Below are 18,832 nucleotides of genomic sequence, written 5' to 3'. Positions count from 1 at the left end.
TATGTATATATACAGACATGTGTATGTATACATAGTATCTTATGTTTACCATAAATTTATCATGTATATATCATAAGTGTGTGTGTATGCATGTGTATATGCACACACACACACACACACACACACACATTTTGGAACCAGGGATTGAACTCAGGGGTGTGTAACCATTGAGTCACATCCCAGTCCTTTTTGTATTTTATCTAGAGACAGGGTCTGAGTTGCTTAGCGCCTTGCTAAATTGCTGAGGCTAGCTTTGAACTTGTAATCCTTCTGCCTCAGCCTCCTGAGCTGCTGGGATTATAGGTTTGCGCCACCATGCCTGCCTTCATTTTATATTTTGAGACAGAATCATGCTAAATTGTGAGACTGGCCTCAAATTTGCAATCCTGCCTCATTCTCCTAAGAAGCTGGGATTACAGGTATGTGCCACTGTGCCCAAATGCACTGCTATACATTCACTTAATTTATCTTAAATATCCTTTCATGTCCTTATATGTCTGTGTTGTTATTACTTGAAGACAGGATTTCACTATATTTCTATATTTCTGGGCTCAAGTGATCCTCCTGCCTTAGCCTCCTGAATAGCTACTAGGTCTAAAGGTGTGTGCCATCATGCCCAGCTTATAATAGTTTTAATAGCTACACAGTATTCCATCACACAGCCATTATTTAATCACTTATACTATTCATTTATATAATTTCCAATATTTCCTAATTATGTAGAATGTAGCAACATACATTATTACAACTATATATTTAAACATTCAGTTATGTCCTTACTATTTCTAGAAGCAGAAGTTCTGAAAGGAAGCATACACAAAATTTTAAGATTTCTGACTCTTTGAATATACCAATAAGTTCTTTTATTTATGAATTTAAAATTTATACATATTCACAGAGGGTTTAAGAGCAAAAATTACTTCAATGCTTTTTTTTTTTTTAAGGTACGGGGATTGAACTAAGGGGCACTTAGCCACTGAACCACATCCCCAGACTTTTTTTGTATTTTATTTAAAGACAGGGTCTCACTGAGTTGCTTTGGGCCTTGCTAAATTGCTGAAGTTGGCTTTGAACTCAAGATCCCCCTGTCTCAGCCTCTGGAGCTATTGGTATTTCAGGTGTGCACCACCACATCTGGCTACTTCAATGCTTTTTATCACATTTTATCAAATTGAGCTTGCTTGAGGCTTATAAAAACCATAAGCCATTGCATTTGATGAGGGAAAAGGAGTGAGAGGGTATCAAGTGCTACTGTTAGAAGAAACATTCAACTTCAATGGAAACAGAGAATTCAAGGTAACAAATGTTAAAAGTGATGAGAAAATAATGACTGTAACAAGGTACTTATGCCCTAAGTCTTATTTTCTTGGTAATTTGCGAATACTGTATTTATCATGTTGAGGGACACTTAGACAACTGGAATAATTCTGAAAGACAAACAACTCATGCAATGTGAGTCTGTGCTTGGGCCTCTGTCTCTTTTTTAAAAATATTTTTTAGTTGTAGACAGACACAGTATCTTTATTTATTTATTTTTATGTGGTGCTGAGGATTGAACCCAGGGCCTTGCACATGTGAGGCAAGCACTCTACCGCTGAGCCCCAGTCCTAGCCCTTGGGCTCTTAATAATAATCAAGACAAGGAGAAATTATTGACAGCCATGTGGTTCAGTGATTAAGTGTCCCTGGGTTCAATCCCAGCACCAAAGACAAACAAACAAACAAAAAAACAAACCACCAAGATTGACAAAAATGGAAAAAATGGAAAAGCCTGTGTGTGGATAGAGAATCAGCATTAATGCCATATGCCTATTAGCCTGATAAATTCGGGAGGTTCTTAAACTCTTTGTGTTTGTGGGGAGAGAAGTCATATATTCCTTTAGGAATCTGAAGAGAGCAAAAAACTCAAGACTCAGAAAAATGGCACGTGAACAAAATTTGCATGAAGATTACCAAGCTTACCCAGGGAACCCAGGATAAGAATCCACATTCTACAGGTGGCAGAGAACCCTTTTAGGATTCTGAATAGATAGGCCATAAATATTCAGAGCTGGACTAACAGGGGTTAGTTACCATGTAATACTTTTAGTTGTTTTCTCTATATTCTAATGCTTATCCTTGACCAATTTTAAGTTTTACATACCCCAATTATTCAGAATTTTCTCTACATTTTCTGGATGTGAGATTTAAAATAATTTTTCCTCATAAAATAAAAAAAATGAAACTAAAAACAACAACAAAAAATCCCCAGAATCACCCCCGCAATCAAGTTTTCACAATGTTTTTGATATCACCAACATGAAAAGCATTCATGACACATACCATGAATTTGTCTTAACTCTTCTGAGATACATTGTTTCCCTTCTTTTTGGGGGGCAGTACTGGGGATTGAAGCCAGGGTGCTCAACCATGGAGTTGCATTCCCAATCCTTTTAATTATTTTTTAAAATTTTGAGACAGGGTCTTGTGAAATTGTCCAGGCTGGGCTCAAACTTGGGATTCCTCTGCCATAGCCTCCCAAGTAGTTGGGATTAGGGTACATACCATCATATCTGGCTTGTTTCCTTACCTCACTGTTGACTATATTAAACAAAGTAGGAATATAAAGATATAATTTGATATGAGAAATAAAATATGATCTAGGCGATGATAAATTTGGAAGAGAACCACATGAGGTCTTGTCTCTTATTACAAACTCACTGTAGGAGCAAGAAAAACCTAAAACACTTCAATTCTATCTGAAAGGAAGAATTTATCTTAAATGATGATTTCCAAATTACTCAAAAAAATGAGACTAAACACATAAGTAACTTTCCCAAATCCCTTATTCCAAAGAGTACAGCAGAAATAAATGGAATGGAAGAGAGATTTCTGAATTTGTGTTGTGAGGGTGGCATGCAGAATATGCTATTTTCTTTTAAATTCTAATTAACATATAAAAACATTAATACTTAGGATGTTGTTCTCGTTAGCACAGTGGATCAAAAGTATTTGGAGGTAAAATACTTGACTTAAAGTTCATATGACCTCTCTTTCTTATCTATCACTTAAAATAGCAATCCTTGATAGAAATCTCCACATGGAAGCTATGGAGACATATCTCAAAAAGAGGTAATAAGTAATAATTATCTGTACTTTACATCTGATACAGTGATATTCATTCAAAAAAATTCAATGTAATTAGCATGTTAGAGCAGAAGTTGGATACTGCAAAATACAGTCAGCAAAATGGAAAAGCAGCCCTGAGAAAAATTAAATGAAATAAGAAAATATAAAGTAATTAGAGGAAAAATAAGATCTGAAAGATACAACAATGTAACATAACTAATGTTGCTGCAAGAAGAGAATAGAATAAAAAAATTATAACAAAAACGAAAGGAGGGATAAGCAGGATGAAAATCTGATATTTCAAAAATAATACAGAAGTTATACATATCCACACAAAAAAGGCAAGTTCACCTACAAAAGGCAAACATTAGGATGGCCCAAGACGTTACTACAACATTAATGTCATAATAAAAGTAGGACAACAAAATTCTCAGAGGGAAAAATGAGATAAAAGAGGGAGAAAGTGATCTTCAGACCATAAAAGCAGCAGTTCAAGAACCAAAACAATGCAGAACAGTAAAAGCACATACTGTTTTAGAAAGTTCACTTCCAGATTCCATAATGCGCAAGCACAAAGGGATAATTTCTGTTGTCAATAAAAAGTTGATTACTTCTTGCTCATCTGTTTTCACCAAGGCCCCTAAAGAAAATGTGAACAAACAAAATTATTTTTGAGTCAGGATTTCTGGTTAAATTAATTTTGTACTGCTCGCCAAGTTAGTTGTGAAATTTAAAGAACAAAGAACACAAACTATGTCAAGGAATCAGATTCATACCTACGTGAAAATAAAAAGAAAAGCACAGGTTGATTTTATTAGTCAGCATCAAAAGATCAAATACCAAGTTTGGTTCATCCTATAGTTAACAGTGGTTTAGCCACCTTTTAAATAATGTGTCTATCATTCTTGTTAGACAATCGTACAATAGTATCACCAATCTGTCCTCCACTTAGTTTAGGTTAGGGAGAATGCTACATTAGTATGAAAGTATATTTCCAGGTAGCAAGGAAATGGTGTCAGTTTGAAACATTACTCCAAGGTTATTCAATTGCTTGTTTTCTCAAAGAGCACAAACATTGCTGGGTAAAACTAAGAAAAAAAAAAAAAATTACAAACAAGAAAAACACCTCAATTATAATCTTGTTTCCCCACTTAGTTTACTGACTTGATAGTTACTTTCCCTTTTTAGATCTATTTCTTTACCAATAAAATGAGACTAGAACAGATGACTCCTAAAATTCGTTCCAATTCTATTATTCTGTGAGTTTCTAGTCACTGATACAAATGAATGATAAAGCTGATCAGGTAATGGACAAAAATCAATGACATCTCCTTCAGTCTACATATAGGGAAGCAGAGCCCCCTTGAACAAATGACTATGCCTTGAGCTGCTCAACACATCAGTAGCTTTTATATTAAAGCCCTTAGTTACCTGAACCGTAAACAACTAAAATCAATCATCTTGAAAGTAGAGAATGCCAGAACTGGCCATTTATAAATACTACATCTCTAAACTCCACATCAACCAGCATGAATAATTTACTAATATGACCTAAGGCAGCTATCAAATTAACATTTCATTTAGATTTTAAGTGTAGGTCTATGATCCATATTGAATTAGTTTTAATAGAGAATATAAGTTATGAATTGTGATTCACTGTTTTGCATACTGATATTCAATTATTTGTTACAGTGCCATCTGTTGAAAGGACAATCTTTTATCCATTAAATTGTCTTTCCACTTTTATCAAATGTTAATTGACCATGTATGTGTGGATCTATTTCTGGACTCTATTCTGCTGCAATGATCTACTAGACTTACTTTTTCTCCAATACTACAATGTTTTGCCTATAATAGTTTTCCAGTAGGTCTGGAAATCAGGTAGTATACACCTTCCAACTTTGCTCTTCTTTTAAAAATGTTTGGATTTTCTAGTTCCTCTGTATTTCTGAATAAATTTTATTCTATTTTTACGCCATCCTGGGGATTGAACCCACAGCCTCATGCTTGCAAGGCAATTACTCTATCACGGAACCCTCCGGCCCTCTTTCTATATGAATTTTACCATCAATACATTAGGTCAGGCTGCCATAGACTGGTGACTTAAATAACTAAAAAACCCTGAAATTCATTTTCTTATAGTTCTGGAAGCTGGAAGTCTGATATCACAGTACCAGCAAGGAATGGTTTTGGTAAAGTCTCTCTTCCTGGCTTGAAGATGTATGCCTTCTTGATGCATCCTCATCTGGCCAGGACAGAGAGCAAGATCTGTCATGTCTCTCTCTATAAGAATACTAATCTCATCATAAGAGTCCTGTCCTCATCTAAACTTAATTGGCTCCCAAAAGGCCCATCTCCAAATACCATTACATTAGGGGATAAGGTTTCAACATATGAAAACTTAAAGATAGAAAATTAATCTGGACAGAAATGATCATAAGACTTTTTATTCTCTCTTCTGTTGACAGGTCAATCATACTGGTTGATATTTGGAAAGTTGAACCAAATTTATATTCATGATGATTTTATTTATTTATTGCTAGATTTGTTAGTATTTAATTGAAGATTTCTACATCAGTGTTCATGAGGGATACTAGCCTGTGATTTGCTTTTCTTTTAAAGTCTCTGGTTTTATAGTCAGGGTAATACAGGCCTCACAAAAAGCTGAAAGGTATCCCCTTTTCTGTATGTTGTGGAGATATGCAGAACTGGTTTATTTCTTCTTTAAATTTTTGGTAGAAGTCACCAGTAAAACCATCTGGGCCTACAGTATTTTAAGTTCAAAGGTTTTTAACTACAAAAGCAATTTAATAGATATGAGACTATTCAGATTATCTTTTCTTTTTTTAGATATGACAGTTGAGTAGAGTGTATTTTGACATATTATACATACATGGAATATAACTTCCCATTCTTGTGGTTGTACACCACATGGAGTTACAATGGTTGTGTATTCATATATAAACGCAGGAAAGTTATGTTCAATTCATTCTACTATCTTTTCTATTCCCATCCTCCCTCCCTTCCCCTTTGTCTAATCCAATTAACTTCTATTCTTCCCTCCCCTGCTTATTGTGTGTTGGCATCTGCATAACAAAGAGAACATTAATCTTTAGTTTTCTGGGATTGCCTTATTTCATTTAGCATGATAGTATCCAGTTCCATCCATTTAACCACAAATGCCATAATTTCATTCTTCTTTATAGCTGAGTAATATTCCATTGTGTATATAACCCAAATTTTCTTTATCCATTCATCTAGTGAAGGGCACCTAGATTGGTTCCATACCTTAGCTATTGTGAATGGATATAAACATTGATGATTTCTTGAGTGCAATCTAATAAACAATGTCTCTCAAAGAATTTTCCCATTTCATCTAAGTTGTTAATTTTTTAGAGTTGTTAATACTCTCTTATTATCCTTTACCCTCTTTGATTCATACTTGTAATCTTTATTGACGTTTCCCCCAAAGAATCAACTTCTGGTTTCACTCATTTCTTTTCTTTTTTGCGGTTCTGGGGAATCAAACCCAGAGCCTCATGCATGCTAGAGAAGTGCACTATCACCGAGCTACATTCCCAGCCTGGTTCCACTGCTTTTTACCTGGTTTCATGGATTTTTACCTCTTGTTTTTCTGTTTTCATTCTTCTTTAACTGTCATTATTATTACCTCCCTTTTGTTTGATTTAATTTGCTGCTTCTTGTAGTTTTTTTAATAGCATAATTTCTCATTTTTCTGATTGTACATAATGTAGGATCACTAAGCTTGATTTAGCTACATTCCATAAATTCTGGTATTTTGTTTTCATTTTTATTCAGATTCAAATAGTTCCTAGTAATTTTTCTGGTACTCCACTGCCCCGCATCTGGGAATTAAACCTGGGGAAACTACCACTGAGCTATATCCCTAGTCTGTCTCTGCCCTCCTGCCTTTTTTGTAATTTGGGTTTTTTTTTTTAAAGTATTTAACCCTTTGTTTCTTCAAGAATTAGCAAAAAAGTTTTTTTAAAATATTTCAAAGTCATAAGCAGTGGATTGATACTCTAATATGTCTACTGTTATGCGAGTTTTTTAAAAAAATTTACTTTTATTGTAAACAAATGGGATACATGTTGTTTCTGTTTGTACATGGAGTAAGAGCATACCATTTGCATATTCATACATTTACATACAGTAATGATGTTTGATTCATTCCGTTATTTTTTTCCTTCCCCCCCTGTAATTTGGGTTTTAAGGTGCTGACACTAGCCTCAAACTTGCCATCCTCCTGCCTGAACCTCCCAAGTTGCTGGGATTACAGGCATGTGCCACCTTGCCCAGTTAATTTCTCTTACGCGTCATTTTGTTTATATATAAACTTGCATGATAATTCTTGAACAGCAAGCCATTTTTTCTTCGTCTCCCTTATTCTCTTTCCTTCTTTCCTTGCTTTCTTTGTATGGAACCCAGGAGTGCTCTGCCAGTGAGTTAATATCCCAAGCACTTTATTTTCTTATTTTGACACAGGGTCTTGCTAAGTTGCTGAGGTTAGCCTCAAACTTGGGATCACCCTGCCTCAGGCTCTAGAGTTACTGGGATTATAGATGTATGCTCTACATCTATTTTATTGTCTCATTCTTAACCTTTAACCTAAATCTCATAAATGCACCATCCCACCGTAGTGGTCAACAAAACCAGCAGAAGTAGGATGAATTAAGAAAGAATTAATGATCTAAGTATTTTCTTTTGGTTGGAATTATGTCGATGCCCTACATGGAAAATTCTGATAGCTTAAAAGCAGAAAAGAATGTTATTGGGAAAATATTTCTAAAGAGATGCAAAAATCAAAAACATTTATTTGGAGCATATAAGGTAATGATTACTCCTTAGAAGAATAAAATGTACTCTTAGAAACACCAAATATTAAAATTATTTCCTGATTTATGATTCATAACCATAGGGACACAAACATATGTTGAGTATTAAAATAATAACACAACCAAGTTGTGTACTTAATATTTTTATGTTTTTGGTCAATACCCAAGCACAGAGAAAGACGCTGAGAAAGGAAGGGTGATTTGGCATCTTCTTGAATGTATGAATTCCATAATATAATATATATTCCAAAGATAATTCCTTACTACCTAGGAGGTTTGAAATAGCCAATATGTTATTTTCTTGAGCCATAAGTATTTCATATTATATCCCCCATAATAAATGTAGATAAAAACACTAAGTAGAGTATGAACAAAATTAACTAGGTAAAGTAGCAGAAAGTAAACCCCTCAAGTTATGGGAGAAGAGCTTAGAAGTGAAAAAAAATCTTAAAAGAAGTTAAGTTCAAAATCAAACTTTTATTCCTCTAATAATATTCCACTGAATCAAATTCTTACTCTTCACTGTCCCTTGCCAGCAAATGTTTCTATATACATACTGAACTGAATCCTAAATATTGGTCCTCAAAGCCTTACAACATTTATAATGGTGCTCAACAATCATTATGATGTTTCTGATAACTCACTCATTAGTGAATGAGATAACCTCAAAGACAAAATGAATAAGCCATAAGAAGCAAGACAAACATTCAACTTAGAGCACTATTATGAATGAGAATTTCAAGCTTGCAAAACAACCCTAACAACTTACCAATAACTCCAAGGCTAGTAAGCCGAAGATACTCAAAGGGACGCGTTTTGCTGACAGTGTGCAAAAAGGGGTACAAAAAAAGTGGGATGTGTGCTGCAAGAAAAGCTGACCTGGAAGAAAAAATAATCACATTTAGAGCCTGGAACTGATATCGAAGTATCCTGAACATTCAAATCCAAGCAGTTAATTCTGTAAGGCCTATAACAAACCTTAGAAAGGAAATTTATAGATCATTAGGTTCAACCAATGGTTCTCAAATAGGGTGCTATGGCTCCTAAGGGACATTTAACAATGTCTGGATTCGTTTTTGGTTCCAGAAGTGAGGGATGTTGAAGGGTATTAGCATCCAATGGACAGAGGCCAGAGAGGCAACTAAACATCCTGTAATGCATAGGACAGTCCCCTTGTGCTTTTCTTTTCCCACCATAAAGACTTATCTGGTTCAAAACATTAATGGTGCCTGTAGTGAACAACGCCAGTCCAGGCCAGATGGATAAGGGACACATTTCTCTGTAATTAGCATGACATACCTTAAAAACTATTTAACTTAAATTATCCAACAATGGATTTTAAAAAACAGATCACAAAATGCTATTAAGCCCAGGAGATTCTCCTAGGTTACCTCCCTCACCTAATTTATGACTAAAGAGATAAAACTTATAAACCAAGATGATAAGACAAAGCAGCCATCATAAGGGTTATCTACTATGTTTAAATGCACATTTTTCTTTTTTGTTAGGACCTTTCAAACAGTTAGTATTCATTCTTTTTTTTTCCCCCTAGGTACTGAGGACTGAACTCAGGGGCATTCAGCCACAGCCCTTTTTTGTATTTTATTTGGAGAGAGGATCTCACTGAGTTGCTTAGCACCTTGCTTTTACTGAGGCTGGCTTTGAACTTGCAATCTCTCTGCCTCAGCCTCCTAAACTGCTGGGATTACAGGCATGTACCACCCTGCCTGGTTTAGGATTCATTCTTATAACCAGTCTTTTACTTTATGTCATTTATAGTTATACTTTGTAGCAGAGCCAACACCCATAATTTTTAACAAGTTATTCTTGCATTTTTGTTAAGTGCTTAAAAATAATTTTGTATCTAACTTTTCTAAATCTCTGAAAGGTCAGGGCCAACAAAACACTGAGCTTTCATAAGGAAATTCAACGAAGAGAAAAAGGGCTTTAATAAATGTTTCAGGGGATATAAGAGCCATAAAACAGATTTCTGAACAGGATATTTCCCTTTTCTTAATTTTCCAGATATGGGAAAATGGCAAGAAGAATTTCAACTTTCAAGCCAATTTCTATTTACTAGAGAGGCTGCCTAGAATCCTATGTTAAGAAGGACTCTGAAGTCAAATATGGGTTCAGTGGGAAAACGTGCTTAAATAATATTTACAAATTACTATTATATACCATGTACAGTGCCTCAAAGTTGTGTATGATAGATTTGGGATGGAGAAGTAGCTGTAAGCCTGACACATATTTCCTTTCCTGTGATGTGAACAATGAACTTTTAAAGTTTATTGTTATGAATGAGAAAAAGAGTCCTGAAGATACACACACTACACGCCCCTCCTCTCATCACTCAGCAACAGTTTAGTACTGTTTTCATATAAACCTCCCCGTACCAACTCACCCAAAGCATTTACCTGGTTTCTGGGTGTGATGCCACACATTGCAGTAATGCCAGAGCATTGCAAACTCTGTTAGACTGGTGTGCTGTCAAGGTGGGTGGGTTGATAGATGGATAAATATTTACAATTTCCTAAAAAATGGAAATCAGCACCAGATGAACAGGAATAACTAATTATAAAATTAATTCACATGGTACTAAAGCAAAAACAAAAACAAAAAATCTTTTTAACTATAAGCATCAAAGAAGGAGTACAAATAAACAGTACTCTTATCTTTTGATTACAAGTATATTTGACTAATTACCCAAGACATTTCTAAATGTGTCTCTAGGATGATTTCTATGGAAACAACTGTAGTCACCTACACTTTTTTCCTTAGATCCTGCAGCTACTGAGTCTTTCCCCTGAGGGACCCTTTTATTTTTATAATTTCTCCTTTTGTCAGCATCCTACTTTAAGTTATAATGAGGCAACTGCTGGCCAGAAAGTATTAATAAGTCAACCAAAGTGACTCACAAAGAAGTCTGATTTTGGTTAGGTAGTAACTGCAAAAGAGGAACAGATGGACATGCCTATGAGTGAGGATAGGTATAAACAGCAGTGAATGTACCATATGTACTCAGTTAAAAAGTGATGACGCGTTGAATACAGTCATTTATTTTAGTTGTAAAACCATTATGCAAAATGTTCCTAAAGGGGCTGGGGTTGTGGCTCAGTGGTAGAGTGCTTTACAAAATAAATAAAAGTACCGCACCCATCTATAATTAGAAAAGCATTTTTTTAATAAAAAACAAAATTTTTTTTAGTTGTCAATGGATCTTTTATTTATTTACTTATATGCAGTGCTGAGGATCAAACCCAGGGCCTCACACATGCCAGGCAAGTGCTCCACCACTGAGCCAGAACTCCAGCCCCTAGAAAAACACTTTTTTAAAAAAAAGTTCCTATAATACAGTTTCTTGGGCTCAGGACAGATGCTGGTGGTAGAGCACTTGTCCAGCATGCATGAAGCCTTGGGTTTAATCCCTAGTTCTGCAAACCAACCAACCAACCACAAACCAAAACAAATAAACAAAACTTGATTAGCTACAGGCAACAGGGATAACATTTGAATTTATTTAACAGATTTGAAAAGTTAACCTAATTATTAGGAATTTGGGGGAATTACTTTAAAGGATGATCATTTCCATTACTTTGGTATCACAGAATTGTATAATTTTATTTACTCCCCAAATGACCATTCTGGTCTAAATCCAACTTTAATTATTTATTATTTAATGCACAAGAGTATCTCTTTAATCCTACAGCTGTTATATCTTTGTCTTAATCCTTTTAATTTCATAGTTCCTAAATTATACCTTTTGGTTTTTATACTGTAATACCCACTTTCTTCCCCAATATGAAGATTTATTTTGTAGTACTCCTAAACCAGTATTTCTCAGTATAGTTCTTACGATCACTTGCATTAGAATCAGGCTTGTTTAAAATATAGATTTTAGGACCCAACTCACACAAATTGAATCTTTTGGGCAAGATGCAAGAATCTGCATTTTAACAAACTCCTTAGGCTTTTCTAAAACAGGTTCTTACAAATGTTAAGCCGAGCATTTGCCTAGCATGTGTGAGGCACTGGGTTTGATCCTTAGCACCACATAAAGATTAAACAAATAAAAGGTATTGTGCCCATCTACAACTAAAAAAAAAAAAAAAAAAAAAAAAAAAAAAAGCATCATCCTTTAAGCTATGAATGGTGGTGCAAGCTTATTAATCCCAGTTACTTTATAATTCTAGCTACTTGAGAGGCTGAGGCAGGAGGATCACATATTTAAGGCCAGTTTGGCAACTTAGAGGGATCCTGTCTCAAAATACATATATACTTTGTATCAGGGATTGAACCCAGGGGTGCTCAACCACTGAACCACATCCCCAGCCCTTTTTTATATTTTACTTAGAGACAGGGTCTCACTGAGTTGCTTAGAGCCTTGCTAAATTGCTGAGGCTGGCTTTGAACTTGCAATTCTCCTGCCTCAGTCTTCTGAGCTGTTGGGATTACAGGTGTGTCCCATCCCACCCAGCTTAAAATAGTTTTTAAAAGGGGCTGGAAGGAAGGGCTGGGGATATAGCTCAGTTGGATATAGCTCAAGGCCCTAGGTTCAATCTCCAGTACCGAGGGGGGTGGGAAGGGCTGGAAGGTGCTGCTCAGTGGTAGTACACTTGTGTAGCATGTGCAAGGCCCTGGATTCAATCCCCGCCCCACCTAAAAAAGGAAAAAGACTGCCACTTGCAGATATAAACCCACCTGTAAAAGTGCTGCAATAGTACCAAATGAATGCCACAGCATGGGTGCAAGGTCAGGAACAGATTCTCGCTTCTTACTTAGCTCTAGCAAAGCATTTTCCCTTGTCTCAGGACTGGACAGCTCATTGATCCACTGATAGATCTTTTCTCTATCTACCTGAGCCAGTGCAGTTGGCACAGGCTGCAGGGGAAAAAAAAAAAAAAGAAAATGTGAGTTAATTACAATCAAACCAAATCTTACTCATACAATAGTGCTTTAGAGTGAATGAATTTTTCATAAATATCAGGGGAGCTTTGCTTAATATATACCCTTGATGTAAACCAGTTCAACCTATTTGTCAGTTATCAATGCTCATACCCATTAATAATTTCCTGTTTAGGAATTTATCCTGAAGCTTAACTAGGTTGTACTGAAGACACACCAGTATGTTTATAGTTGTACTTTTTAAAAGCAGAAACTAGCACACATCTATCAATGAGGGACTGGTTAAATAACTATTGGTACATGTCTATAACGGATACTATGAAGTTTAATAAAGACAGTTCTATATGTACTAATAGTAAAAAAAATAAAACCCACAAAAAACAAGAAAGGGGGTTCAGAACAACCTATAACAGGCTTCCACATGTTACCAATAGTTATTTCCAAGGCTGGAGATCTACACAGGAGCCTTATGTTTCACAATATGCAGTAAGGGGCTGGAGAGAGAGCTCAGTTGGTAAAGTGCTTGCCTTGCAAGCACAGGGCCTTGGGTTCAATCTCCAGCACCGCAAAAACAAACAAAAAACAAAAACAAAACAAAAAAACCCAAAACCAAAAAACAATAAAAGCTTCTGCATAAACATTTGTTTAAAACTATTAGTTACTGAGGAGGAAAATTTTTATACACTTTCCATTCATTACTGATTCCTTCTCATTAATTCTGATATCCTCTTCCATGGACCAGAAAACCCATATGACATGGAAAAGCTCTTTCCCTGATTTTTTTTTTTTTTGGTGATGTGAGGGATTGAGCCCAGGCAGGGCATTGTGCATGCCAGGCAAGCACTACTCCACTGCACCACATTCCCAGTCCCTCCAAATGATTCTTATATAAATATACTGATGAGTCCATACCTTTCAAAACATCCATTACTAACTTACATCAGAACTATGCAAAATTTTAAACATGCTTTCACTGCTGTGCTGAAGAATCGCAACATTCCTTCTAAATTTGAGCATTTCTGTAATTCTCCATATTTGCCAAATAATCTTTTAACTGTGGTTAAATTCATTAATTATTCTTATCTTGAAAATAAGATGGCAGACTGGCAAAATCATTATAACTGCTATTTCTAAGCTTATAAACTTCCAACAAACTCATGATGATTTCTTTCTTTCTTTCTTTTTTTTTTTTTTGGTAACGTGGATTGAACTCAGGAGCACTTGACCACTGAGTCACATTCCCAGTCCCATTTTATATGTTATTTAGAGACAGGGTTTCATTGAATTGCTTACCAACTCACTTTTGCTAAGGCTGGCTTTGAACTCTCAATCCTCCTGCCTTAGCCTCCCGAGCTGCTGGGATTACAGGTGTACACCACCGTGCCCAGCTAGTGGTTATTTCTATCTCCTATGCCCAATATTTTCTCATGTAATATCTCCCAAATCGTGAAGCATAAAAGGGTGGGTGGGTAGAGAAGGGTGAGCTATACTCGCAGATGAGATAATTAACACTCAGAAGAGTTAACTTTTTCAATTCACCCAGGTATGAAGATTCATATTCAAATGCTGTCTTGAACTGTATTTCTTGAACTGGCTTCTCATGGTACTTACAAGTTCCCACTACATCTTGGTGTGATGGAATGATGACCTACCCACTGCATAGATGGAAAGACAACTAAAAGAACCGCTTTCATTGAAGATTAGACAAGTATGAGATGGACTTTGAGGTGGACTCAAATTTCCTCTACCCAATCTGAATAATGGCCTTCTATAAGTGGAAGCTTGATAAGCTTTTATCTTGATACTTATTTCACTTGCCTGACAGAATGAATCACAAGTTGGCAAAATGGAGTGAATTATTATGTCTCTTACAACTTCTATTACAGTAAACTGCTAAAAGCTGTTTTGTAATTCTCACTGGTGATGTTCCTCAATGAATCAAAGGCTCCTAAGGCAACGAGATTGAAAGAAGAGTAACTCCTCCAATTCCAAAAGCAAAAACGGTATTGTTCAAGCACTTGCCCTTTCCACGCTGCTACAGATAAAATTCTCAACTCAAAAATTATAGTATTTGTCATTCCTACCAGAAGAAGGGTATGTGTTTATTTAGAGTTTTGCATCACCTTAAAATATCAGTGGAAACACAGGCTGAATTTTATGGCACTGGCGACCGAACCTGAAGATGCTTAACCACTGAGTCACAATCCCAGCCTTTTCTACTCTTTTTTTTTGAGACAGGGTTTCTCTATATTGCTTAGGAAGTTGTTGAGGCTGAACTCGAATTTGCATTCCTCCTATCTCAGCTTCCCAAGTCGCTGGGATTACATACAAGCGGACACCACGGTGCCTGACCCTCATTAGATCCTATGGTAATAAAACTCAAAATCTATCTTATTTTCTGAATACCAAGGGCTATTTAGGCATAACTTTCATAAAAACAGAGAATCTAAAAATTACAGTCTTCCTAAAAGGGATGGGGAATGAAAGAAGGGGTAGAATGGGTGAGGGAAGAGAGGGAACTGTGTGTATTTTTAAAGACAGTTTTACTTAAGGTAGGTTTACAACAGGGTACTATCCTCATTTTATAACCACTGAAACTGTGGGTAGACAACAGTGGGCAGATTTCCTCCTCATCTCAATCCAAAGATCAAGCTGGGTGTAGTAGCACATACTTGTAGTTCCACCTTGGGAGGCTGAGGCAGGAGGATCATAGAAGCCTGGTTTCAAGTCAGCCTGGGCAACACAGTGTGACCCTATCTCAAATCCTCTAAAGATTTCTAGTTCAGATGATATAACTCTCTTAATTTTAATCTGCTTATACATATCTGAAGCTGTGGTTGATATGGAACTTAATGTAGTAGCACACATGGCCCAGTGGTAGATAAGCAAAGTCACCAATGATTCTCCCCTAGAAATTACCTAACTTAAAAACATTATCAACAGTAGGGTACTGACCACAAGAACAGAGGTTAACATTTCTTTGAGGCCCAGACTCTCCAAGAAACAAATGAAAACTATGGATCTTTTCCTCAGAAAAACACAATTACAAAAACAAAAATCTACACATAATTTTAGGTAATTCATGAACTTCTTGCAGAACCAAATATAAAAATGCATAACAAATAAAAAACCAGGAAACTCCTCAATTTGCAAATAACTACCTAAGTACATAAATGGAATGAATACGCACTGAATTATGAGTCTGCATGGCTTCAAAACCCAGGTTAGCCATTTCTAGAATTTTGTAACCTAGGATAAGTCATTAACTTTTCAAGCCTCAATTTTATTATTGTTAAGGTGGGGAAACTATATTAAATAATTACTAGGGTTAGTCATTTCTACCTTAGAAATTACTTCATTCAGTTCTCAGTTATGAGACATCAATTTTATTGATATAATTTGCATACAAAGCATGCCATTTTAAGTATGTGTCAATGAATTTTGACAAATTTATACATCTAGTAACCACCACAATTAAGATGTAGATCACTTCCATTATCCCCAGAAAGTTCTCTAATGTCTCTTTCAGTAAGCCCTACAACCAGTCCTAGGGAACCATGAATATTTTCTGCTGCTATAGATTAGGACTGCCTTTTCTAGAAATTATTATTAGGAGAGGAGCACCATAAGTCCCAGGCACTATATATTATCTCACTTTATTCTCAAAATTCTAAGAGGAAGCCAGTCATGGTGGTGCAGGCCTGTAATCCCAGTGGTTTGGGAGGCCGAGGCAGGAAGATCGAAAGTTTAAAGCCAGCCTCAGCAACTCAGTGAGGCCCTAAGCCATTCAGCAAGACCCTGTCTCTAAATAAAATATAAAAAAGGGCTGGGGATGTGTCTCAGTGGCTAAGCCCTACTGGGTTCAATTCCTGGTACAATTAAAAAAAAAAATCTAAGAGAAAACAGGTTAACATGCTGTCACACAGTGAAGGTATGACAGAATTGGATTTAAGCTATTTCTTTCTAGAAGTGTTTTACCTGGTATACAGGACTGAAATTGTAAACATCCCTCTTAAGTTAAAGAAATTATTTAAGAATCTATGGAACTTCAAGTTTAATATTCTGACATAGTTCACTAACAGCTAGATTTGGGTAAACAGTTCAATTATATACGCAGACAAAATTATTTAGGAGAAGTCTGATTTAGAATATGATTTATCATCCTCAACACTTAACCACAGATGAACAAAGGCTGATGTACATTATTATATTTTAATTATAACCTGCTAAAGTCAATAGTCCTTTCCTTTCAACAGATGTGTTTAAAAATATATTATCAGCTCGGGTTGTGGCTCAGTGGTAGAGCGCTCACCTAGCATGCGTGAGGCCCTGGGTTTGATCCTCAGCACCACATAAAAATAAAATAAAGGTATTACGTCCACCTACACCTAAAATATTAAAAAATATATATATATCAAAACTTATCAGGGAACTGTCCTCCCTTTTCTGTGGTACTCGGACTTGAACCCAGGGCTTCATACATACTAGGAAACAGCTCTACCTCTGAGTTACATCCACAGTCCTTTGCTAAGTTGCCCAAAATGGCCTTGAACATGTGATCCTCATCTCAGGTTCCTGAGTTGCTGGGATTATAGGTATGTGTCACGGTGACAGGCATGTTTCCCCATTTCTGTTCAATAGTTTGTACATGGAAAATGTATTTCAGGTAACACTTTTATTTTTCTTTCCACAAAGCTCAGCACAGGCAAGATATTTACCAAAGTGAGAGATCAATGATTAACTCCAAGTATCACAACTGACAGTTGGTCTTCTATCTCTGAAATATCTTAACATTTAATGTGAAAAGTAGAAAGATATTTAGAAATTATTTTAAGTAAAACATCCATTTATTGATAAATGGGAAAAATTATCATCCCCTTTGAGGAAATTAAAAAGTTAATGTTGATAGCTTTCTTAAACAGAAAATAGCCAAATTATCAATATAACTTTATGTTTAAGGGCCAGAATAACTCTTTATTTTCTTACCAATGAAAATGTGACAGTAGGGCTGGGGTTGTAGCTCAGTGGTAGAGTGCTTGCCTAACAAGTGTGAAGCACTGGGGTTCACTTCTCAGCACCATATATAAACAAATAAATAAAGGTCTAAGTCAGGCGCAGTGGTACATGCCTATAATCCCAGCAGCTCAGGAGGCTGAGAGAGGAGGATCCAGAATTCAAAGACAGTTTCAGCATTTAGTGAGGCACTCAGCAAGACCCTGTCTCTAGTATAAAAAAAAAGCTGGTGGTTAAGTCCCCTGAGTTCAATCCCTGGTGTCCAAAAAAAAAAAAAAAAAAAAAGTCCATAAAAAAACACATAAAACATAAAAAAAGAAAATGTGACAGTAAATAACAGGATTAGTTTGAAATGTAAATTATTTTAAGTCTGGAAGTGGCTCGACGTAATTTTGCATGTCAACATAATAAGAAATTCCACTAAGAAAATGAACTTTCTAGGGTTAGGGATAGTTCAGTGATATAATGCTTGCTAGCATGCATGAGGCCCTGGGTTCTATACCCAGCGCCGCAAACCAAACTGAAACCTAAAACCCAAAAAGTATTAATTTAATTACTCTCATTAAGTTTTTAAAATAAGAACTAAATGCTTTTTTCAATAACTTTAAAAAAATGGAAGTAAATAAGCAAAGAGAAGTCAGGCAATTTGCTTAGAGTTTCAGTGGGAGACTTGGGAAAAGCAGTGAATTAGATCCTGTAGAGTGCATAGTTCTACTTGCTACTAAGGAGGACATCTGGGAGTCACAGCTTCAACAAAAAGATAAAACAATTAATGATGCTACTAGTTAGTTGGACAGTGAGAGAAAGACAAGAGTTGAGACATGCTGAAATTGCAATGGAAACCAGTGAAGAATTTTTAAATGCATATCTAACGCATTAGGGAAAGGTGTACATTTGTCTTTTTCACTAGCCCAACAGAAGATATGTTACAGAAAACCTATGGCATGAGAA

At 35.9% G+C, this 18,832-nt stretch overlaps 1 protein-coding gene across 4 annotated transcripts in view; it reads right to left on the bottom strand.

The window, feature by feature from the left end:
* Positions 1-18,832, bottom strand: part of CNOT9 (CCR4-NOT transcription complex subunit 9) — a 42,392-nt gene that overhangs the window by 20,655 nt on the left and 2,905 nt on the right. For all 4 annotated transcript variants that reach the window (XM_079135203.1, XM_079135202.1, XM_079135205.1 and 1 more), the window contains exons 2-5: positions 12,665-12,844; positions 10,381-10,496; positions 8,733-8,842; positions 3,638-3,747 (exon numbers count right to left, since the gene is read on the bottom strand). In XM_079135203.1, coding sequence (XP_078991329.1) covers positions 3,638-3,747; positions 8,733-8,842; positions 10,381-10,496; positions 12,665-12,844 — 516 coding nt within the window. The remainder of the gene's footprint in view (positions 1-3,637; positions 3,748-8,732; positions 8,843-10,380; positions 10,497-12,664; positions 12,845-18,832) is intronic.

The sequence above is a fragment of the Sciurus vulgaris genome (assembly GCF_902686455.1).
Source record: "Sciurus vulgaris genome assembly, chromosome: 3".
In the NCBI taxonomy this organism is placed as follows: domain Eukaryota; kingdom Metazoa; phylum Chordata; class Mammalia; order Rodentia; family Sciuridae; genus Sciurus; species Sciurus vulgaris.
Note: the sequence above shows the minus strand (reverse complement) of the source record. Positions and strands in the feature narration are given on the sequence as shown.